The sequence below is a fragment of the Somniosus microcephalus genome, chromosome 16 (genome assembly GCF_052327205.1).
Source record: "Somniosus microcephalus isolate GS21.2 chromosome 16, FLI_Smic_1.0, whole genome shotgun sequence".
Classification (NCBI taxonomy): domain Eukaryota; kingdom Metazoa; phylum Chordata; class Chondrichthyes; order Squaliformes; family Somniosidae; genus Somniosus; species Somniosus microcephalus.
The window spans coordinates 24,225,782-24,250,551 of record NC_141002.1 but is presented as its reverse complement, the minus strand read 5'-3'; the positions used below and the strand labels follow the sequence as shown (position 1 = coordinate 24,250,551).

Below are 24,770 nucleotides of genomic sequence, written 5' to 3'. Positions count from 1 at the left end.
CCTCCATTTGCAGATACGCCTGGGCCAGATCAATCTTAGTGAAGCGTTTCCCTCCAGATAGCGAGGCGAAAATATCTTTAATCCGCGGAAGTGGATATTGTACGGTGTGAAGGACCGGGTTCACTGTTACCTTAAAGTCCCCACAGATGCGAACCTTCCTTGGTTCCCCAGGCGTGCTGCTCAACGACTTTTTCATCACAGGGACGATGGGTGTAGCCCACTCGCTCCAGTCTACCTTGGACAGTACACCTGAACGTTCCAGACACTCCAGCTCTGCTTCGACGGCTGGGTGGATCGCATAAGGTACCAGTATGGCCTTAAAAAATTTTGGGCTTGCGTTTTCTTCAATTTTAATCGTCGTTGTCATGCCTTTTAGTGTTCCGAGTCCTTGCTGGAACACTTCTTTCATGTCAGTTAGGATCTTTGACAGTCGCCCAGGTGTGACGTCGTCATCCTTTTTGTCAGCCACAGTCAGTGCCTGTATGGAATGCCAAGCCAGTTGTATTTTCCGGATCCATTCACGTCCCAGTAATGGTGGTCCTCCATCTTGCAATACATACAGGTCTAGTTTTGGTGTTTCCTTACCGTTATATATAATGGTCACCCTTATTTTTCCTTTGGGGTAGACTTTTTGCCCCGTGTACGTCTTCAAAATAATTTTTGTGTCTCTCAAGGGTATGTGTGAGAATAGCCGCTCGTAGTCCCGTCGGTTTATGACTGTTAGGGCTGATCCTGTGTCCAATTCCATCTTTACCTGGACTCCTGCTATCTTGAGAGTGACCCAAATGGTTCGGTGATCCTCCGTTGTGATCACATTATGTAGTTTCAGACAACTCAGTTCCCTGCTTTTGGAGTTGTTATCTTTAGTTCGTCTGAACTATTCTCCGTCATCTTATGTACCTTCTTGTACTTTCCTTTGGTAGGTTTCTTATTGCTGGTTTTCTTTCCCGACCTGCAGACTCGTGCTATGTGTCCTACTTTTCCACACTGTCTGCACACTTTGTCTTTGAACCAGCAATCATTCTGGTCGTGTGTTGTTCTGCCGCAGCGATCGCACTTCTCTGTTCCATATGACATTTCGTTTGTGCCATATTCTTGCGGTCTCTGTTGTATCTCTGCAGCGCCCCGTGGTGCTGCTGCTTCATATGATACCGCAATGCTGAAAGCGTTTTCCAGCGTAAGGTCCTTTTCAGATAAAAGCCGTTTCTGGGTTCCTTCACTTTGAAGCCCACACACAAACTTGTCCCTTAAGCTGTCTGCCAGTCCCGCTCCAAACCGGCAGTGTTTCGATAGTTTGTGCAGTTCTGTTACATAATCAGCATTGTTTTCATCCTTATGCTGGTTCCGTTTGTGAAACTTGAATTTTTCTGCTATCAGCAGCGGTGTGGGGTTTAAATGTTCCTGTAGTATCGTTACTATGTCTTCAAAACTCTTTTCCATTGGCTTCGTTGGGGTTACTAGATTTCGTAATAAACCATACGTCTTTGCACCCATTAAATTTAACAATACCGACGCTTTCTTGTCATCTGACACCTCATTTGCCTTGCAGTATACCTCTATTTGTTCGACATATGTAGTCCAATCTTCGACTTCATTGTCAAATGCGGTGATACTGCCACTCATCGGCATTTTGGGTGTGGTTTAAAATGGCATCTCCCAATGGCTTAAAATGGCGTCTCCCGCGCTTTCCTTCCTCCCCCGCTGCTGCCAACGCCGCTCCCGACAGTTCTCGTGGCAATGGCAGCGCCCTGTAGGTTTCGCGCGCGTCTCCTGCGCTGCTGCCAACGCTGTTCTCGGCGGTCCTCGTGGCAATGGCGGCGCCTCACGGGTTTCTGCGCGTCTCTCTCTCCCTCTCTTCGACGCTGCTCGGCCCCTGAACACCGGCTGCGCCCTGTGCGCTCTGCCCTCTCTCTCCCCCGTCGACGCTGCTCGGCCCTTTGCTGTGCCGCTCGGTCGGGCTCTAGCCCGCCGCTGTCCGGGAAGGGTCTGCGCACTACCTGTTGCCAGCCCGTTTTGCTGGACCACCTCGACTGGAAAGCCAAGCCTGGCTCTCGACAGCCTCCCCCGCAATTCTCGAGTCTCTGCTGGATGACTGGGCGGTTGCCCGTGGTCGACGCCCGAGTCTCTGGCCTTGACCTCCAATCCACTGATCTCCAGGAACGAATCCCCGGGAGGTGATGCGGAGTTGCAGGTAGGTTTGAACTTGCCTTGTCGCCAATGCTGTGTCCGTGTATAATAAGACACAGACTGCAGGAGAAACGGTACAACAGGTGTTTACTCAATGTGGCTCACACTGGAACTGCCTGTACAGATTACTACTTAGTGCGCTATATACAGGTGTGGTCACTGCCGGTACTACAGTATGCACGAGCTGTAAAAAGTAGTTCCCCCCTTAATAAAGGTATATACATTACATTAGCTACACCCCCCAGTTTGGTATCATCTGCAAATTTTGATATTGAGTTAGTTGTTCCTAAGTCCAAATCAATAATGCAAATTATGAGTAATAGTGGTTAGAGCACTGATCCTTGTGGAACACCGCTTTATACCTTACTCCAATCTGAATAACTATCCTTTACCCCTATTCTTTGCTTTCTATTTTTTAGCCAATTTGCTATCTATTCAGCTATTAGTCCCAACTCCACATGCCCTACCTAATCATGAGCCTACTGTGTGGTACCTTATTGAAGGCCTTTTGCAAATCCAAATATATGACCTCTACTGCATTACCCTTGTTTACTCTTTCTGTTACCTCTTCAAAGAATTCTGTCAGGTTAGTTAAGCATGACTTAGCCCTTCGGAATCCATGCTGACTTTGTTATTATTTTCTGTCTCTAGATGCTCTTCTATCAATTTTTTTTAGTATAGATTCCAGTATCTTTCCTATCACTGACATTAAGCTGACTGGTCTATAGTTCCCAGGTTTTGATCTATCTCCCTTTTTGTATATAAGAACATTAGCTGTCCACCAGTCCTGGCACTATCCCCTCTTCCACGGAACTTTTGCCTCTGCTATCTCCTCCCTAGTTTCCTTGAGTATGTGTGGGTGCATACCTGGATTTTTATCCTCTTTTAGTTTTGCTAGTTTGTCAATTATTTTTTCCCTTTCTATCCCAACTGTATTGATCTTTTAAACTCATCCTCTGGTGAAGTGCCTATTTAATTGTTTATTTAGTAAAAACTGAGGCAAAGTAGTTATTCAATACTTCTGCCATTTCTTTTTAATTACCTGTGAGTTTATCTTGTTTTTAGTGGCCCTATCCTACTTTAATTTTCTTATTATTATTTGTCTATAGACACTTTATCAAGGAATATAAAAATAAATAATAATGTGATTTTGTAATTTCTCTTTGATTTCTTGATGGTTTTTATTACTTCTCTCCTAATCTCTTTTGTCCTCTCCTGTAGTATCTAAGTAGTTATGTCTTTTAGATTCAATTTTCTCTTTAGTTCTTTATTCATCCATGGTGTCCTATAATTAGCTTGCTTGTTTTTAGCTTTTAGTGGAATACATTTCTCTTGAACTCTATTGATTACCCTTTTAAAGATTTCTCACCTTTTTCTGTCTCTGTTTTTCAAGATTTTCTCCCTGTTTACCTTCTTTAGTTCGATCCTCATTTCCTCATATTTTGCTCTTTTCCAATCTATTCCCTTAGTCTTTGTCCTACTTAAGTCACTCTTGATCCTAATCTTGAACCTTACTATGTTGAGAGTGCTACTACAGGTAGACTATCCTTTATCCGAACTTCCGAAAACCGAAACCCTCTAAAAACCGAAAGTTTTTTCGTTCAGCGTAAGTCGTGCGCACGACATGACCAGAGTGGCGCACGACTTACGCTGAGCAGGGCAGAGGGTCACTGAGTTCCCTCCTGGGTAGGAGATTGCAGGCCGAGCTGGGCAGTGTGAAGGAGGTATACCGGGAGAGTGAACCCAACAATACAGCGGCCCGCCCGATAGCTGCAGCGGCCCGTCCGATATTCTTTTCTCCCCCCGCCGACCCCCACCCTTTCGGATAAGGGATAGTGTACCAGCCTTTATCCGCACTTCCGAAAACAGAAAACCTCTGAAAACCGAAAGTGGTGGCTTACGGGGTGCTGCCCCGTAATACCTTCTGAAATCCAAAATTTTCCGAAAACCGAAACACGGCTGGTCCCAAGGTTTCCGGATAAAGGATAGTCTACCTGTACTAAGATACTTTCTTACTCTTACTTCTCACATCTGTTCTGGTTCATTACCCATGAGAAGATCCAGCAGATTCTTTTCTTGTTGGTGGTCTTACACACCGAGTGAGAAAGGAATCCTGTATACACTGTAAAATCTCATGCTACTCACCTTATAGATTTGCCTATACAGTACATTTCTTCCTCCAATTCCCTTCCACTATTTGGATGTCTATAGTATACCCCTATTAGTGTGATGGATCCCTTATCTTTTAACTCAATCCATATGGATTCTATATCTATCTTATTACTGTTTACACCCTTTTTATCTGTTGCCATTATGTTATCTTTAACTAGTACAGCTATTCCACCTGCCCTCTTTCCTTCCTAAATGTGTTATATCCTGCAATTTTTAGTTGCTAATTCTGTTCTCTATGTAGCCATGTTTCAGTCATCCCTACTATATCCAGATCCTCTCTACAAATGATTGCCACCAGTTCATTCATTTTGTTTTGAATACTACTACATACATTACCATATCAACAGTTTAAATTATTTTTATTTATTATTCCTCTCTGTTTTTAGTAGTTATTTCACCTTCATGTTCTATGACTATATCTGATCACTGGTGATTCGTGTTATCCTTATTCCTTTCTTTAGCTTGTCCTTTACTCTCTTTCCTGATTCTTTTATTGTTAGATTTCTGTAATTTCTAGTAGTTTCCTCCCACTATGTTATTAGTTTAAAGTCTTATTTACATCCCTTTTTTCCTTTCCGCTCGGACCTTGGTACCAGCCCAGTTCAGGAGCAGCCCCTCCCAACGGTACAGCTCCTTCCTGTCCCAGTACTGACGCCTGTGTCCCACGAAATGGAACCCATCCTTCCCACACCGCTCCTTTAGCCACGCGTTGACTTTCCTAATCTGTTTGTCCCCATGCCAATTTGCATGTGGCTTGGGTAATAATCCTGAGATGATTACCATGGGGTCCTGCTTTTCAATTTAAATCCTGACTCCTGATACTTAGGAAAGATTAGGGAAGAGGTCCTGCTATGTCGTTGGTTCTGACATGGATCATAACAACTGGATGCAAGTTCATTCTTTTCTTTCATGGTAATTTACAGCAGCAACAACAGCTTGTATTTAGATGAGCACCTTCAACAGTTAAACCTCCTGAGGTGCTTTACAAAGAGGAAACTGGACACTGAGCAGAGGGTTGGGAAGATTACCAAAGGCACATTGAAGAGATAACCTTTTAAAAGTGGGGAGAGACATGTCAAGGCAGAAACTATGGGAACGAAATTTCAGAGTGCTGAGGCACGATATTCACATTTTGCCACCGATAGTGGTGCTGAAAGAGGGAGGTGTGCACAACTGGCTGAAATCACAGAAGCAGTGAGTGGGAACTGGCTGGAGAAGGTGGCAAAGGTCGGGGTGGGGGTTGGTTGGGGAATAGGCCATGGAGAGATTTATAGATTGAACTTGCAAATTTTGAATTCAGTGTTGTGGGGATAGGATGCGTATGGAAGTTGACGATGATGGGTCTGGTGGGGGAATGCGGCCTGGTGTAGGGTCGGATACTGGCAGCAGTGTTCTGGATGAGCTGGACTTTGTGAAGAGTGGAACTTGGGTGCAGCAAAGAGAACATTGGAGAAACTGGAGGTGACAATGGCATGGATGACTGTTTCGGCAGCAATGTGGGTGAGAAGGGGCAAAGGGAACTTGTATTACAGCACTGGAAGCACCTTGATGATGGATCACGTGTGAGACTTGAAGCTCAGTTCACGGTCAAGCAAACCACCATAGTCTGGTTTGGCTCGAGTAAGCATCCAGGATGTGGGGTGGAATCGGGGTCGGGGAGCTATGGTCCAAAATTCTGATGAGAACCAAAAAGATTTGCCTTGGTCTTCCTGATGTGTAGCGGGAGGAAGTTTCAGCTCATCCACAGCTTGAAGTTGCACAGGCAATAGGACAGCACAGCAAAAACAGGTGGAGTGAAGGGTGTTGGCAGTGTGGAGATGGCTGGCGTATGTATGGAAGCTGACCCCATGCTTACTACAGGTGATGTTTACCTGCAATTAACATTTGGATCCAAGTACTTAGTGCACTGAAGATACTGAAGTATAGTTATGTTGGACAGGTGATGATTCAAATAGGACTAGCTGTTTCTGTTCATTGACTATAACTAGGTGGAAAACCTAGCCCTTGTATTACCATTAAAGGAAATTTTCAGTCATAGCAAATCCATGAGAAAACTAGGCATAGTTGTAAACCTGAACTTTAATGCCAGTTAGAGCTAGTGCCAAACTGAATAAAATCAAGACTTTTTATTTTGTTAATTAAAACTTGATTACATTGAGATGCTGATTAGCCACAACACCACACATGAATTCTGAGCAACTACATTATATTTTGAATGAATTTGAATTTTACTCCAAATGTGCTGCTATAGTGGAAGATTGTGCCTGCAGTGCACACAACAACTTGCATTTGTATAGCGCCGTTAGCATAATAAAACGTCCCAAGGTGCTATAGGGTGCGTAATCAGATAAAAATTGAAACGGAGCCAAAGAAGGAGACTTTAGGACAGGTAGATAGTTTTTAAGCAGCGTCTTAAAGAAGGAGAGAGAGGTGGGTGAGGTAAAGAGGTTTGGAGAGGGAATTTCAGAGTTTAGGGCCTAGACGGCTAAAGGCACAACTGCCAGTGATGGGGTGAACAAAGTGGGGAATGCACAAGAGACCAGAGTTGGAGGATCGCAGAGATCTTGGAAGGTTGCTGAGCTGCCGAAGGTTACAGAGATAGGGAGGGGTGAAGCCATGGATGGAATTGAACATGATGATGGGAATTTGAAAATTGAGGCGTTGGGAGCCACTGAAGGTCAGTGAGCACAGGGGTGATGGGCGAACAGGACTCGGTGCAAGTTAGGATACGGGCACACTCGTTTTTAAACAAATCGGTCAGAAAGTGAGCATATTGTGCGCTGCTGGCCTCTGCACCCGGAAAGAAGCCAGATTTAGTTACCTGGCACAGAAGTGGTGCTAGGGGTTTATGGAACATGTTACCATCGGTAATGGCGAGAGGGAGAAAATACAAGGAGAGGCAGAGAGACTGAGGAAAAAGAGCAAAGAGGGATCGACTGAGGGGTTGGGCAAGTAGGAAGAGATTGAAAGCAACAGAAGAAAGAATTAGATAAATTGGAGGAGTGAGAGGGGAATGGGGAATGATTGAAGTTGAAGGGGAAGGAAAGAGAGAGAATGATAACAGCTCAGAAGGATGCCATTCAGCCCGTCGAGCCCGTGCTGGCTCTCTTCATGAGTATCTAAAGTGATTCCAAGAAAATAGTTTGAAAGCAGCATGTCAAAAGTCAAATGGCCCTGCTGAGGCACTGACTGGTGAGGACTATTTTAAAACTTGTGGCACCTTATCGAGATGGAACGTTTTTTTCTTGATCTTGGTCTTTGAAAGCTTGGCAGTATCTGGATAGTGTAGTTGAAGGAATGAGTCCGGATGCTTCAGTGAATTAGCAAACTGCACCTTTGTTGCAAGGATTTGGATTTTAATCTAGTCCAGAGCAATGGAGTGAAAGTGAACTTGGGTTGTATTTACCAGTTTGCGGTATGTGGGACCACAGCACAGTACTGTTCAGAGTTTGACTAAAAGGTTCATGTTGAACATTTGTTTTAACTAGGGCTGTCATGACATTTGGTGTGAGAAAAGGACACATTTACAACCGTCCAGCAGGCTTTTGAAGTTGGGCTTGAGCTGGTTTGTCAGAACAGAATTGAGGGAACCGTTGACTGTACCTGTATTGGATGTTGTGGTTGAGCGTCAGAAGCTGTTGAGGTGATGTTCCCCAGCACTGACATTCTTCACCTTTTTAATGAGTATGTTTTAAAAGAAAAGTCACTGGCGATGTGGGAAGATACTGGTCTTGTGTTTTCTTTCATGATCATTTAAATGAAAGTAGATTTTGGCAGTTGATGGAAACTAGATTAAAATGAAGGAGGCCAATTACATTTCTAAAGTAGGACTTCAGTTCGTGCATTATTGATGGAGATGGGTAAGATGCAAAAGAACAAATACACTAGGGCTCCTCTTACTGTATGTAACTGACTTTTTTGGTCTGTACAAAAAATGTTTTATTAAAATTCTCCTTTTATATCTTTATATAAAAAGATCAAAGATTACTCACTTCAGAAAATACTGCAAGAACGGTGTTTTAATCTTCAGAGCCAAGCTAGTTTAGAGTGATGTATGCACTGGCTTGTATCAAGCGCATAGATAACAGTGAGATTGGAATATGATGGTAAAGGTATGGCCACAAAATTAAAATATTAAATAGCCTTAAAATTCAATTATTGTATAAGTGAATCTATTGTACATGTTATTTACATAAGGAGATATGGCAGGCACATGGGATTAGAGCCCCTGCTTGTGTGAAGAATAAATGCCAACACGGACGGGTTGGGCCGAATGGCCTGATTTCGATGTAATAGTACGGATGATACAACGGTAAAATCACTAACTCCCCCCTGTCCGCAAAATATTTTTAGAAGCAGGGATTGTGAAGCAGGATTGTGCATTCTCAACTTGTGACATCAACCATTGTTGTTTCTTCTCTTTATCGGCTTTTCCTCCTACCCCTAAAAACAAAAGGTGGTGCCAACTGATTCTGGAATTGGGGCCCAAAAGGTGTCAAATGTTTGATTCTTGTCCTACCCAACACACACACACAGATTTTTCTTTTAAACCTCTGCTGCACCCACAAGACAATACAGGTGCATTACAGCTTTAATCGACTTTGTGTGAGACTCAACGTTTAATGTTAGGGTGTTGAACTATTGGGGGGGGAGGGAAGGGAGAGGGTGATGCCACAGTCGACTTCAAAACGTACGCTCCCCAATGTCTATGCATGTTTTTCCAACCAGGGTCAATGGAAAGCTGCAAGTGGGATCCCTGTTTTTTTTTCCTCTGCCCTCTATCCCAGGGGCACTGGAACATAGGAACAGGAGTAGGCCATTCAGCCCCTCAAGCCTGTTCTGTAATTTAATTAACCTTGGCTGATCTGTATCTTAACTTCATTTACTCACCTTGGTTCTGTAATCCTTAATACCTTGCCTAACAAAAATCTATCAATCGCATTTAAAAATTTTCAATTGACCTGGCCTCAACAGCCTTTGAGGGAGAGTGTTCCAGATTTCCACTATCCATTATGTGAAGAAGTGCTTCCTGACATCACCCCTGAACGGCCTAGCTCTAATTTTAAGTTTATGCCTCCTTGTTCTGGGCTCCCCCAAACAGAGGAAATAGTTTATCTCTATCGACCCTATCAAATCTTTTAATCATCTTAAACACCTCAATTAGATCACCCCTTAATCTTCGAAACTCTAGGGAATGCAAGCCTAGTCTATGCAACCTGTCCTCATAAATTAACCCTTTTAGCCCCGGTATTATTCTGGTGAATCCGCACTGTTCCCCTTCCAAGGCCAATATATCCTTCCTGGCGTGCGGTGCCCAGAACTGAAGACCGGTTGTACACCTAAAATGCCCCACTGAGATCAGCTAGCTCCACATAGGCCAGGGTTACACTTGGGGGCCTTCCTGGTCTGTATAACTCAGCATCACTCCAGATGGTGTATTTAGCCACTGTGCTGAAGAGCCGTGTGTGCATGTCTATATGTATATAGTGTCTCTCTATGTAATTATATATATTCATTTAAAGAACTATATATTGGATATGTCAAAATTTGCATTTAATTGTAGTACTTAGATATTGCATTATGTGTGTTATAGTAACCATTTTGAAATGATTCTGTTCATGCATGCAAAATGAATTTGAGAGAGACTTGGCAGGGTTTACTTAAAATTATTCGTGTTCCTTTGGTAAAATCATAGACCATCAGTGGTAATATAGTGCAGTGAGCAACAGCACTTAGAAAGCTTGTACTAAATGCATTTTAGCACATAAAGAGCATCTTGTGTTTGTTTTCCATTCAAGTTAAACATAAGCATTCTGGTGAAGCAGTTTAATATATTAAAAAAAAAGTAATCTGTAAATTGAATGCTTATTGAATCCCTTTATTCAATCACCGTAACCATGGAAACATAACCCAAGTTGCAACACATTAGTTTTCAGACATGATCCATCATGTTCCTAGTTACGTTCTTAGTTTATTCTTTGCATGTTGAATTTTGCTGAGTGGCTCCACGGTTCTGGCAGAAGTCAGTTATGGGCCAGCGAATGCAGTACGGCTGTCAAATACTTCTCTCTGCCTCATTGCTTGCACCCTTTCCCCATTAGCCCGTCCCAAGGAAAGCCACCGGTCAGCATCACCACTTCGAAAAGCCATCCGGGACGACCTACAAGATCCAACCCAAGCAGCATGTGAGTATTTGACATACCAGGACAGGCACGCACTTTTCAGTGCAGTGGAAGGGCTCATGCCGTTCCTTTCATAACGTGTCCGGACCAGTTACTGTAAGTCAGCTCAGCCTCAGTCTGTTGCTTTCTCGTTTCCTCTCTTTAACTGCGTGCATAGTCAACAGTGGGTTCAATCATGAAAGATTTTAAAAGGAGAAAAAAAATAGTTTCTGTGGCTAATGAGCTGCAGCAGGATGCATTAAGGATTTAAGTTTTTTTTAAATCATAGAAATGCTTTCAAATGACAGTTTAAAGTTGTGCATGTATATCAAATGTTGACCGTAGTGGAACAGAAGCATTCACCACCAGCAAATGTGTAACACTGAGAAGTAGACTTTAAAAAAAAAATAGTAGAAATTGTCAAGTGTAAATATTCAACCAAGGATGTGGAGACCAAAATGTCTGTGTATTGTTCACAATTATATGGTGGACCATGTTGCCTTATGTAAACGAGTGAAACAAATGTCCTTAAAAACTACAGAAAATGCTGGAAATACTCAGCAGGTCAGGCAGTATCTGTGGAGAGATAAAACAGAGTTAACGTTTCAGGTCAATGACCTTTCATCAGAATTGGAGGATACTGGAGATGAACAGCTTTTGGAAACAAGGGTTGGACATTCTGTAACTGTTTACGCCTCCACTGGACCTATCTTTGTTTCCATGTTTGTCCCGTTATCACCTCCTTTTGCCTTGCATCATCATCCCTTTTGTTTAATCGCTCCTGCCTTCTACCCTATCACACACCCCGCCATTTTGTCCCTTTCGTGCCCCCCTCCCTTTCCCCAGCTTTGCTATTACTTAAAAGCTGTTCATCTCTAACATCTTCCCGTCCTGATGAAAGGTCATCAACCTGAAATGTTAACTCTGCTTCCCTCTCCGTTCGATGCTGCCTGACCTGCTGATTATTTCCTGCATTTTCTGTTTTTACTTCAGATTTCCAGCATCCGCAGTATTTTGCTTTTGTCCTTCCTAATTACTTGTATATTATAAGTGGAGCCAGATGTTTCAGATAACTGATGTTGCCGGTTTAAGTGAGTGTGTTTGGATACATCCCGTCAGCTTTACTCTGAAAGCCCCATCGCCGTCGCATCAGGCTACCTAATTCTAAACAAAAGTGAAATAGTGTGTGATTTTTAAGCCAGATTCACGACACAGCTAGCCTTCCGATCCAGGACAGCATCTTTGCGATGTTTTGGAAGCTGGCGTGCTGTAATATAAAATGACTTTGCCTGCACTCTGGGTATTCCCTGCTTCTCCCCCGAAAGCTGCAGCAGCAGTGACTGTTGGGAGCTGATGTTGAGGAGAGAACATTAAGGTGGTGGGCCAGCTTCAAACAGCAGAGGTGACGGCAGCCATCACATGGTGAGTCTTTGTCTTTAAAACGAGATGAGACCGATGGGATGTGCCTCCAAGGAGGACTCCAGCAGCAGAAAGTGCAGGGCAGTTCCGTATTCCTTCAGTGTTTGCAAAACGCCTACTAAGAGTTGAGGTATCAAGGTAGATTGTAATGAATTGAGGAAACCAGGTCAAGCGTTTGGACGAAGAGATGGCGACGGCCACTAACTTGTCACTGTGCCCTGAAGTTTGAACTAATTAACAAGACCATGTTCCTGTACAACTCTGATAATATCTGCTGTCCATTCTCTTCCCTGCTGCCTCATGTTACTTTTCTGATGTAATCGGGTAAGGGATAGCTGGGAATTGAATGACATTGGCATAAGTATGAGTATATCTACTTCACCATCAATAACTCAAGATTCTTTCTTCACTGAAAGGGTATAATTGTTACACTGTCAATTGTAACCTATTAATCGTGCAAACTGAGTTCCATAAATAAGTCACCACTTTCTGTGCTGTTTGATTGATGAAAGATTTTATTCTAGTCTGTCAGTTGTTCCCCTTTTTTTACTCTTTTTGCACATCGTCAAAGTCTGACTTGGTCATTCTATTACAACATAATTTAAAGTGCTTTCCCCTGCCTCTGTATGGTTCAAACATGTTTACAAAACAAATATCAGAAACAGTTGTTGCCCTCCAAATTGGTGGGACTTTCTCAAAGTATTTAGAGCGGTCATGGATATCCGCATATATATATTTTTATTGTTTGGAGTAATAAGCAAAGCAGGTGAAACGTTGCTACCTGTGATTTTTGTATAGCTCCTCACGGTTTGTGATAATCACCTGCTATGTTACTGTGCAGTTGTGTGATAGTTTTATAGTAGGTGGTATAAGAAATAGGAGCAGGAGTAGGCCATTCGGCCCTTCGAGCCTGCTCCACCATGCAATAAGATCATGGCTGATCTTCTACCTCAACTCCACTTTCCTGCACTATCCCCCATATCCCTTGTTTCTCTTAATATCCAAAAATCTATCGCTCTCTGTCTTGAATATACTCAATGACTGAGCCTCCACAGCCCTCTGGGGTAGAGAATTCCAAAGATTCACCGCCCTCTGAGTGAAGAAATTTCTCCTCATCTCAGTCCTAAATGGCCGACCCCTTATTCTGAGACTGTGACCCCTGGTTCTCAACTCCTAGGCCAGGGGAAACATCCCTCCTGCATCTACCCTTGTCAAGCCCTGTAAGAATTTTGTATGTTTCAATGAGATCACCTCTCATTCTTCTAAACTCCAGAGAATATAGGCCTAGTCTACTCAATCTCTCCTCATAGGACAATCCCCCCATCCCAGGAACCAGTCTGGTGAACCTTTGTTGCACTCCCTCTATGGCAAGTATATCCTTCCTTAGGTAAGGAGACCAAAACTGTGCACAATACTCCAGGTGTGGTCTCACCAAGGCCCTATATAATTGCAGTAAGATATCTTTACTCTTATACTCAAATCCTTTTGTAATAAAGGCCAACATACCATTTGCTTTCCTAATTGCTCGCTGTACCTGCATATTAACTCTCAGTGATTCGTGTACAAGGACACCCAGGTCCCTCTAACACCAACATTTCCCAATCTCTCTCCATTTAAAAAATACTGATTTAAAAAAAAAAAAAAAAAAAAAATTCTTACCAGTGGATAACTTCACATTTCTTCACATTATATTCCATTTGCCATGTTTTTGCCCACTGTTGATATTCCCTTGCAGCCGCTTTGCATTCTCCTCACAACTTACATTCCCACATTGCTTTGTATCATCAGCAAACTTGGATATATTACATTTGGTCCCCTCATCCAAATCATTGCTATAGATTGTAAATAGCTGAGGCCCAAGCACTGATCCTTGTGGTACCCCACCAGTTGCAGCCTGCCAACCCGAAAATGACTCGTTTATTCCTACTCTCTGTTTTCTGTCCATTAACCAATCCTCAATCCATGCTAGTATATTACCCCCAAATCCATGAGTCCTAATTTTGTTTAATAACCTCTTGTGTGGCACCTTATCGAATGCCTTCTGAAAATCATGTATGTGGAGAAGAGGGGAACTAAGGTATGCAAAGCGAAAACCTAGCCATAGGTAAGGCCATTGCTTACCCAATTTTAAGGGGAAGTTTGCTCCCTGAGCAGGTACTTTAAGCCTGGATGTGTTCCATGTGACCCTTACCACAGTGATACTTCGTAGATCCACTTGACTGATCAGCAAAACAAGGTATGCTGGACTTTGAAGCATCCTCATTGCGCTGAATGCATGAAAGAGAAACCCATGAAATTAGGTTCATTTGTGGAGGCCAGATTGTCCTAAAAGTAGAAGAGTTGTGTGGAACACACCCAAGATTAGATGCACCTGGGAATCCCTGGCCCAAGACCGCTCAAAAGTGGAGGAGAAGCATCCGGGAAGGTGCCGAACACCTCAAGTCTCTTCGCCAGGCGCAAGCGCAAACAGCGGAAGGAGCGTACGTCAACCCAAGCACCCCACCCACCCGCATCTTCAACCACCGTCTGCCCCACCTGTGACAGAGACTGTAGGTCCCGCATTGGACTCCTCAGTCATCTGAGAACTCATTTTTATTGTGGAAGCAAGTCATCCTCGGTTCCGAGGGACTGCCTGAGAGAGAGAGATAGAGAGAATTGTCTAGAATAGCCATCCTTTTTTTTGCTCAAGTGGGTGTATGACACTTGCAGCAACCTCAACAAGTTTTGAGTCTTCAATCCAGCTACTGGGAAACCTGCATCTGTAGAATTTGTGCTTGTGGAGTGCACACACTGTCCCAATAGGGGGACACCCAACCCAAACCCAGAGAACTCGGGCACAGATTGGCAGAGCTAAGGTACAAGGACCCCACGTGATTGTGTGCGGAGGTACTGTTGGAGTTGGAGAACTGAAATTGTACAGTGTACCAATACAGAGCGCTGGTAAGCTTCCTGTTGCTCGTCCAGCTAGGAACACCCGATCCACTAGGGAATTGTCGTGTAAGGCTATTTGGAGCTGAGTGGGAAGAATCTCAGCCCCTTCGTGACAAATCTACACATCCAAGTTCCATTAGTGAGCCAGGCTGTACACATCGTCAACAGTAATCGGGAACACTGCAGACCTGCCTGGCTGAGTTATAGGATTACCAAATGTGCCATGGGGAAGTTCACTTGGTTCCAAACTTTCATCAGCGGCCATGTCACCTTGGAGCCACCTCAACCCAAAGAGACCTTGCTTAATTTCCTTCTCCCCCTGTCTCCTCAGGAGGACAGTCATCAGCTCACCACTGGACCCTCCTTTTCAGGGACCAGTGTAAGAGGTTGTTAAAAAGTGTGCAAGAGACATTTACAGCAGTTGTATTATGAGTGAAAGGCCTGTTTCCATTTCTAAATCGGATCCATCGAATCATAGAAACTTCAGGAGGCTTTATGGTGTGGATCATTATACGTGTGCCTGTACTAGCTCCATATCAGAACAATCTTTTGTAATCCTGTTTTCTGATCCCAATAACGTTACTTCAAATAGCTCAATTGGTATACAGTATCTGCAGAGATACCTGATAGAATATATCTGATTTGTTAATGAAGTACAGGTTTGCTTAAAGACTCAATTATGTGCCTGCCTCATAGACTTGGCCCAGTTACATTGATCAGTTATATTTACAGCTACCTTTGTAAGACTTTGTATGTCATCTCCACAAAACCGCGGCAGTTACATTTTGTACTGACCGTTAATTTGATTTTATAGTCTGCGCAAAATAGTTACCATGAAACTTGGTGCAATTTTACACGGTTTATCTTTTTTCTGAACTTTCTGCTCATCCAAGCGAGGGATGTTAGTGCTGGGAAACTTAAGTATTTTCTTTGCCTATTGTCTGCATCTGTCCTGTGTTCTACGTGGACTGGATTCGATGCTGGATGAAGCTCTCCACACCAATGTGTTGGTATATCAATCTCAGAAATGCACCCTGCAGTGTATCGGCGTAACATTTCCATTTCCCAAACCAGCCACCCTGTAGCCCCTGTTTGAGGTTACCAATTTGTGCACTGGGAACTTGGCTGAGACTGGCCACACTCACTCACTTCACATGGGATCCTGGCCACCAGAAGACTGTTGTCCCAAAGGACAGTGTATTTATCTGCTGTGCAACCCAGTTGTCCTTCCCCTATTTTTTTTAAGACAGCATTTGACCACTTGATTTTCATTTTATGTTATGAGCCATCAGCAATTGAGATGGTGATTGGGCAGCATGCTTCCAGGCCTCAGCAGTGCAGTGCCACAGCACCCAACAAGAGTTGTATGAGAGCAGCCTTGAGTGACCTCCATTTTGAGTGAGGGAACAGGAAGTGGAGGCCAGACAGCTCCCCACAGTAGCACGCCTGCAATTGAGGATTTGACCTCTTGTGGCTATCTGACCCATGTCTCATCACTCCACTGCTGTGTGCTGATTCTGAACCTGTGCACAATTCTTGGGAGACCTGCAAACCCAGTTTTACTGCCTAGTCACTTCCACAGTATGAACTGTGCCTCATCTGTATAGTAACCCTGAATGTCTGAAAAAAGGACATCCTGTTAATGGAAAGCCCGGTTATCTCTCTGCACTTCTCACTTTTATGGCTGGCAGAGTGACAGGAGAGTATTCAATAGCACAAGCTCGCCTCTGTGCAATCAATTATTAGTGCATCAGGTTGCTGAGCAATATACAATGTCTTCCTCAGCCTGAGAGATAGAAGGCAGAGAAAGGGATGCAGATTTCATGCATCTATTACACCGTCTCCCACTTACAGCTTCTAGCTTTTTTTGAATTAATTTCCTATTATTTTCCCCATGTGGCAATTTTCTTTTGTTTTCACTAACTTATTTTTTTCTGCCAGTCTACACATTGTGCCAATAAGAAAATGAATTGGGGGAGGGGGAAAACTAACAGACCATTACGCTGGGCTGAAAGCCACCCAGCTCCAGCCTCAAGGGCTTGAGTCCTTATTTCAGATCATCAGTCAGTCAAAGTGATCATGGCAGCGAAAAGCATCTGATTCATTTTTAATACCATTTACGCTTTCAGTAGTACATTGTTAACGGGATTGAGTCAAGTTTTTTTTTAAAGATTACAATGGCTTAAAGGACACTGATTATCTGAAATCTATCATTCCTGACATGCTGCTTCGAGCAGGGTCTATTGCCCTGATTTTTCAAGCCTTCTGAGATCACCACTGTGAAAACTGACCTGTCTCACGAGAGCTTATTTTTGTTTCGTCCTCTGGACTATTTCCAGTCTTAAAAGTCAAACCCCAGTAGTTGCTTACTAATTGGGTTTTGAGGATCTTTTTGTGTTGCAAGCTGGATTGGGACAGTTTCATTGAAAACATAGGCCTAGAAATTCAGTATAGCCACGTTCAGGGCGCTACAGTCGGGCGGCCGCTAAAGTTTGCGCCCGGCGCAAGTTCGCGCCACCTTCGCCGATATTCAGTCGCATCGCCCCAAGAGGTTGCTGCTGCGCTAAAACAGGCGATGCACGACGATCTTCAGGCGCTAAGCCGGCGGTGCTGAGCGATACCCCCGAGGCTGGGCGCAGCGCAGGTGCGGCGAGTTGATGATTGACGGCAGACACTCTGGCGCTGGTCAGCTCTTAAAGGGGGAGGGTGGATTTGTTTGCCTGCCACGCCCTGCACACTGCAGCCCTCAAGCTAGGCCTGACACTTCTGCTTCATCTGCACAACGCCCAGGGCTATGGAGAAGGCCAGGGAGAGAGCGCAGCGCTTCAGCGACTGTGACCTGAGGGTGCTGGTTGGCGGAGTGGAGCGCAGGCGCCATGTTCTGTTCCCAGAAGGTGGCAGGAGGCCGCTGCCCAGCGCCTACTGGAAAGCCTGGAGGGAGGTCTCGAACAGGGTGACGTCCAACAGCGTGGTTGCCAGGACTCCTGTGCAATGCCGGAAAAAGTTCAACGACCTCACTCGGGTTGTCAGGGTGAGTACCCTTTCCAGTGTCCTCCTCATCCCTGCATGTGCACCTCAGTTTATGGGCAAAGGGACCTGAAAGCCCTAATGGCCAGCCCTCATCCAGCAGCTATGGAACTGTCATGAAAATCACTTGCACATTCAGCACTTTACACACTGTACAAGATATTCCACCATGGGAGGCATTGCAGACAAGATCAGGGCTTCACACTGTCAGGGCCAGTCCACCATGGGAGGCAGTGCAGACAAGATCAGGGCTTCACACTGTCAGGGCCAGTCCACCATGGGAGGCAGTGCAGACAAGATCAGGGCTTCACACTGTCAGGGCCAGTCCACCACGGGAGGCAGTGCAGACAAGATCAGGGCTTCACACTGTACTTAGAGGCCGTCCTTTCTCTTGCAGGCCAAGGTGGCGCACAACCGGAGGAAGCGACGTGAGACCGGGGGAGGCCGTCCTGACGTCAAAGAGCTCTCCGACCTCGACCAGTGTGTGGAGTGCATTATGGCAGGCCGGCTGATTGGCCCCGTCGCCAGTGGAGATGCCGACCCTGTTCTGGGCACCAATGGTAAGGGCATCACCTTTTTGACCTCTCTCTTTCCACTTGCGCCTCAGATCAGCATCCTTTGCCACTGTCCGACCAATGCAGTGCATGGCAGCACTCATGCCTCCCTCGCTGCTGCCCTGTCCTCACTCTAAAGCTACTCTTGTGCCTCCCTGCTTTCAGATGGTGAATCGCCAGGTGAGGAGGCGGGCCCTCAAGCTGCCACTGTCAGCGATTTCGAATTCGAAGAGGAGGAAGAGGAAGCCGGCCCATCAGTGCCACCCTCAGCCGCGCCAGCCCATGGCGACGAAGGGGACACGTCTTCCCTGGAGGGGAGCCGGGGGGGAAGGGTCGGAGGAGAGTGAAGCTCCGGGGCCCAGCGGCCTGCAGCAACGCGGGAGGGGTGGTGAAGCTCGGCGGACTTCTCCCCAGAGGGTGAGTGCAGCCTCCAGTCCTGCGACGGTGAGCGCAGAGGAGGTCTGGCTCCTGGAGGAAATGGCCGTCCAGGCTGAGCGCAGGCACACTGAGCTCATGGCTGCAGTGGCAAGGATGCCTGACTCCATTGAGTCTCTGTCAAGGAGTGTGCAGGAATTCGGAGCAGCACAGGCCAGGAGTCTGCAACAATTCAGTGCAGCACAGGCCAGGAGTCTGCAGGACTTCGCGGCAGCACAGGCGGCTTCGAGCCAAGTGCTCAGTCGTGCCGTTCATTCACTGGCTGGTGTCATGCGGACACAGATCAGGGCCACACGGGCACTAACTGCTGCCACCCTCGCTGGATCGGCCAGGCATCGCCAGGGCACTCGCCGCGCAGCAGCAGCCCAGCAGTCTGTTCTTCAGCTGTTTGCTGCGCATGCTGCAGTGCTGGCCCGTGCGAGTGCCAATGTATCAGGTGACCAGGGAGTACGTGCGATCTGTCAGGTTGGCACCATTCCTGCAGCCGACACTGCCACTCCGCCATTGCAGCTGCCACGAGCCGCTGGACAGACTGCTGCCACCCAAGCAGAGTTGGAGCAGTCAGCAGCCGGACCCTCCAGGGCCAGAGCTGGTGCAGGCCGACCCCCAAGGGCAACTGCCATCTCGCCGTCTGACCCTCAGCAGCCTTCCCCCAGCCTTGCTGCAGCCACTGGGGTCCCATTGAGGAGGAGCTGCAGGGCGGGCAGGGGCCAGTCACGGATGCGAAAGGCATCGCCCTCGCAGGGCAAAAAGTAGAAGGTCTGCACAAATGCTTTGTGTTTTTGTAAGGCCGGGACTGGTGTCTTTCTTTGTTTTGTAAGGCCGAGACTGTTAGTTTTGTGTTTTTGGAGGGGGCTTCTCTCCATGAGGTTGTAATGTGGGAAGGGCAGAGGTTTGCAATAAATAACTGTTCTTAAGTCGCACTGTGCATGCTTTTTTTTGCAAGCCCTGGTTGCCCTGCTCAGCTGAGGGCTTGTGGAGCGGCTACATTCATCTGGTGACATTGGCACAAGCCATTCCCTGAGAGGGGGCCTAGAACCGACGTTCAATAAGCCGGCGACAGGCGGCCCTTGCACTTTCTGCCTCCCTCCTGTGCTGGTCCTCCTCCTCCTCCTCCTCAGGTGGTCCTCCAATCTCTGGTGGCAGTGGCTGAGTCCTGCGGATAGCCAGGTTGTGCAGCATGCAGCACACGACCACGAAATGGGAGACTCACTCCGGGGAATATTGTAGGGCTCCACCGGAACGATTCAGACAGCGGAACCGTTGCTTCAGGACGCCGATTGTTTGCTCAATGATATTCCTGGTCGCTTGATGGCTGTCGTTGTATCCCTCTTCAGCAGGGGTGCTGGGCGCACGGAGCGGGGTCATCAGCCAGGTACACAAAGGATAGCCTTTGTCCCCGAGAAGCCATCCTCATGGGTGAGGCTGGGCCTGGAACATGCCTGCCACAGAAGTCTGGCGCAGGATGAAGGCATTGTGGCTGCTGCCTGGAAAGCGGGCATTGACAGCTAGGATGAGCTGCCTGTGGTCACACACCAGCTGAACGTTGAGCGAATGGTAGCCCTTCCGGTTGCGGTAATCCTCGGCATTCTCCAGAGGTGCCCGCAAAGCCACATGCGTGCAGTCAATGGCGCCCTGCACCATGGGGAAGCCCGCGAATGCTGCAAAGCCCATTGCACGCTGTTGCTGTTTGACAAGGGCCATGGAGAAGGAGATGAACTGACGTCTCTTTTTGAAAAGGGCATTGGTCACCTGGCGGATGCAGCAATGCACGGCGAACTGGGAGATGTTGGAAATGTCCCCAGTAGCGGATTGGAAGGAGCCGGTGGCGCAGAGGTTGAGAGCCACCGTCACCTTCACTGCCACCGACAGAGACGTCCTGCTCCTCAGATGTGGCTGCAGATCTCAGTGACCACCTCCCTTCGGAATCGCAGCCTCCGAACACACTGCTCGTCAGACATGTTCAGATAGGAGAACTGCTGGCGGTATACCCTGGGTGGGTAAGGCCTCCTTTCCCGACGCCTGTTGCCCCCTCTCCGTCTAGCCAGGACTGCCACTCTCTCACGGCGTCTGTGAGCCCTTTGGATGCAATGGAGAAAGCCAGCGTTTGCACCCATTGCAGCCCCCATTATATGTTAGCAAACAATGATATGTCACTGAAGGCAAAGACAAGTGGAAAGCTGTGGCCTGAAGCCACAAGTACCTGTCCGAGTGTTGAGCCAAAGCAGAAAGCTCTCTACCTTGGTCTCTCTGCAAAGATCCGTCTCTCAAAAAGGAGTGCTGCCAAATGGCAGCCTTTTCTACTGCAGGAGGTGTGCCCTTTAATTTGCGCCCCCCGCGCCCCGCTTCGACTGAGAACCGTTCCCCTCTACCAGTCGCTAGGGGCACCAGGCGCACAATAGGGCGTCGTGACTGAATTTCCGGTTTGGGGCGCACAAAGGGCGTTGCACGAGGAAATTACGTCAGGATCTGCGCGCGCAGCTGAGCGCGCGCAAAGACTTTGCGCCGCCGCTAAATCGTGAGTGAAGTTGGGGAGAGGTGCAGATCGCGCTGCGCCCGGCCGCTAGCTGCCTAGCGCCCAACATCTCCTCCTCCTAAGGCGCTACCGGCTGGCGCAAGCAACTGAATTTCTAGGCCATCGTGTTTGTGAAATTATGGATGTGGATTAAAGATGTAGATTCAAGAACAGGTGGTTTTCCTACAAGATGAAAGGGCTAAATGGCTTTCATCCCAACCATTTTGCTGACAAGTCAAAACTATGGGACACATTTGTGTCTTTACACGTTGACTGCAACACTGTGACCTAAGCGAGAAGTTACTGCAGCCTCCAAGAACCACAGAAGGAGGTGGGTTTCAGCTGGATCTCCAGAGGCTGTGGGCATTACTGGCTTGTACAGTTCTTCCACAGTGGTTGAGAATTTGAGATTGCAAGAAATAAGGTTGCACACGTTCATTTGTCTTTCTGTTGCTCCGGTGATAGAGTCTGCCCCACAGCATGAAGCAAGTAGGTCCGTCCCACAGCACCAACAGCCTGGGTATTACAAACCTCAAATTACTACTTTGTACATTTGCAGGTACTGAAGTATTTTATTTACCATACACATTATTTAACAGAGGAAGTCCACTTTACCCAGAAGGCTCCAATCATCTTGTTCTTGGCACTAATTGTTTTTGATTTTAGCTACAATTTTGATGTGTTAGTCTTTGCTCACTGGTAACACTCTCGCCTCCAAGTCAGTTTCTAGGTTCAAGCCCCACTCTGGACTGGAGCATATATAATTTATACTGACACTCCAGTGCAGTACTGAGGGAGTGCTGCACTGTTGAAGGTGCAGTCTTTCGGATAAGACGTTCAACCGAGGTCACATCTGCTATCTTGGGTGAATGGAGAAGATTCTACGATACTATTCGAAGAAGTGTACGAGCGTACTCCCCGCTGTCCTCATCAATATTTATTCCTCAGCCAACACCGCGAAAACTGATTATCTGATTAATCATTTCATTGCTGTTTGTGGGACCTTGCTGTGTGCAAATTTGCAGCCACTTTTCCCTATATTGCAACAGTGACTGCACTTCAAAAGTACTTCATTGGCTGTGAAGTGTTTTGAGACATCTTGAGGTCATGAAAAGTGCTATAGAAATGCAAGTTCTTGCTGTACGCAAATAGGCTGCCACTTTTGTCGACCTAACAGTGGCGACCCTTCAAAGAAATTCATAGGATGGCCACGGCACGTCATAGCCAAAGGTCTTGAAAGATATCATATAAATGCAAGTTCTTTCTTCCACACAACAAAAAGAAAAGTTGAAAATGAATATACTCTGTTTACTGCTCGCAGCAATAAACTGCATTGTGCCAACAGCCTCTTGTCAACTGATGTCGCTTCTAGCTCCATGGCAGGATTTTCTTTTCACTACTTGACAAATTGAGAGTGCCATTGGCTCATGTTGTATAATCCATGTTATTACCAGGATTCCAGTGGAGCATAATTGTGGGCTGGTGAAATCTTTGTGTTGTGTCCACTTGGAACTGTGGAACAATACCAAGCAGTACGAGTGTAGACTTGTATTCTTCCATACGTTGGTTGTGCTAGGAGAGAGCATTTTAACTGCACAACAGTTGAGTCAAGTACTGGTCCTTGCGACTGGACCAGTATGAGCTGATGAATTGAGAGTATCACTCAACGAGTATGTTGACTTGTGTGCTTTTTTTCCCCTACAGGGTATTGGTACCATTGTGCTACATAAGCCCAGTGATAATGCTGCTTCTGCTTCTTAACACTTGGAGTTTGAATTCTAAGTTTAACTACTTCAGACCTAGGGTTGCTTGTGCATTGATCTTAAAAATTGGCAGGACAAGTTAATTAATAAAGTACAGTATATGGGATCCTGGGCTTTATAAATAGAGGCATAGAGCACAAAAGCCAGGAAGTTATGCTAAACCTATATAAAACACTTGTTCGGCCCCAGCTGGAGTATTGTGTCCAATTTTGGGCACCACACTTTAGGAAGGACGTGAAGGCTTTAGAGAGGGTACAGAAGAGATTTACTAGAATGGTTCCAGAGTTGAGGGAATAGAATTATGTGGATAGACTAGAGAGGCTGGGTTTGTGTTCTCCTTGGAGCAGAGAAGGCAAAGAGGAGATTTGATAAAATCATGAAGGGTTTAGATAGAATAAATAGAGAAACTGTTTCCAATGGCTGAAGGGTCGATAACCAGAGAGCACAGATTCAAGGTGATTGGCAAAAGAACCAGAGGCGACATGAGGAACATTTTTTTATGTAACGAGTGGTTAAGATTTAAAATGCACTGCCTGATAGGGTGGTGGATACAGATTCAATCGTAGCCTTCAAAAGGAAATTGGATAAATACTTGAAGGAGAAAAAATTGCAGGGATATGGGGAAAGAGTGGGGCAGTGGGATGAACTGGATTGCTCTTCAAAAGAGCTGGCGCAGACTCGATGGGCTGAATGGCTTCCTTCTGTGCTGTACTATTTCTACTCTGAGCTCTGGCACGGCAAGAGAGCCCCAGGTGGGCAGAGGAAACGCTTCAAGGACACCCTCAAAGCTTCCTTGAAAAAGTGTAACATCCCCACCGACACCTGGGAATCCCTGGCCCTTCCGCACAAAATGGAGGAGAAGCATCCGGGAAGGCGCTGAACACCTCGAGTCCCTTCGCCGGGAGCAAGCGGAAGCCGAGCGCAAGGAGCGCACATCAACCCAAGCACCCCACCCACCCGCCCCTTCAATCACCGTCTGCCCCACCTGTGACAGAGACTGTAGGTCCCGCATTGGACTCATCAGTCACCTGCGAACTCATTTTTAATGTGGAAGCAAGTCATCCTCAGTTCCGAGGGACTGCCTAAGAAGAAGACGACTATTTCTATGATTCTATGAAGAACATCATTAAATATTCTCCCTTCTCTTTCCCCACATATCCCTTCTCCCTTTCCAATTGCAGATTGCTTTTTGGCACATGATGAAGTCTAAATGAAAACAAAAAACTTAAACTTTTCTTCAAAAATCAAAAAAAATGTTTCAATTACTTTTGGCTGCAAAGGTTGATAACTCCCCAGTGAGGCCGGCCTCACCAACAGCTCTTCTCCTGCACTGATCTTCAGCCAGTAATTCTGCTATTTAATCCTTACTCCTTTTGAAGCAACAACTGGACAAAACCTAGCATCTTTTTATACAGCATCGGTCTCGGCAATATAACAGCATGAGGATTTGGCTCGACGAGTCTTTTTCTGATGGATTCGGGTTATGGATGTTATCAAAGCCTTGAAATTGTGTTGATGTTCCAATTTGTCTGGTGCTTTGATCATTGTTTTGCAGTTCTGGCAAATTTAATTAAACATCCTCATCCTTGTGGAGCGGTGGCTTAAA

At 46.1% G+C, this 24,770-nt stretch overlaps 1 protein-coding gene across 3 annotated transcripts in view; it reads left to right on the top strand.

Annotated features, from left to right (window-relative positions):
* yaf2 (YY1 associated factor 2) overlaps positions 1-24,770 on the top strand; it is a 196,653-nt gene that overhangs the window by 71,773 nt on the left and 100,110 nt on the right. For 2 of the 3 annotated variants that reach the window (XM_086008685.1, XM_086008686.1), the window contains one exon: positions 10,461-10,544. The exons of the other annotated variant lie outside the window; for it this stretch is intronic. In XM_086008685.1, coding sequence (XP_085864811.1) covers positions 10,461-10,544 — 84 coding nt within the window. The remainder of the gene's footprint in view (positions 1-10,460; positions 10,545-24,770) is intronic. 3 annotated transcript variants of the gene reach the window in all.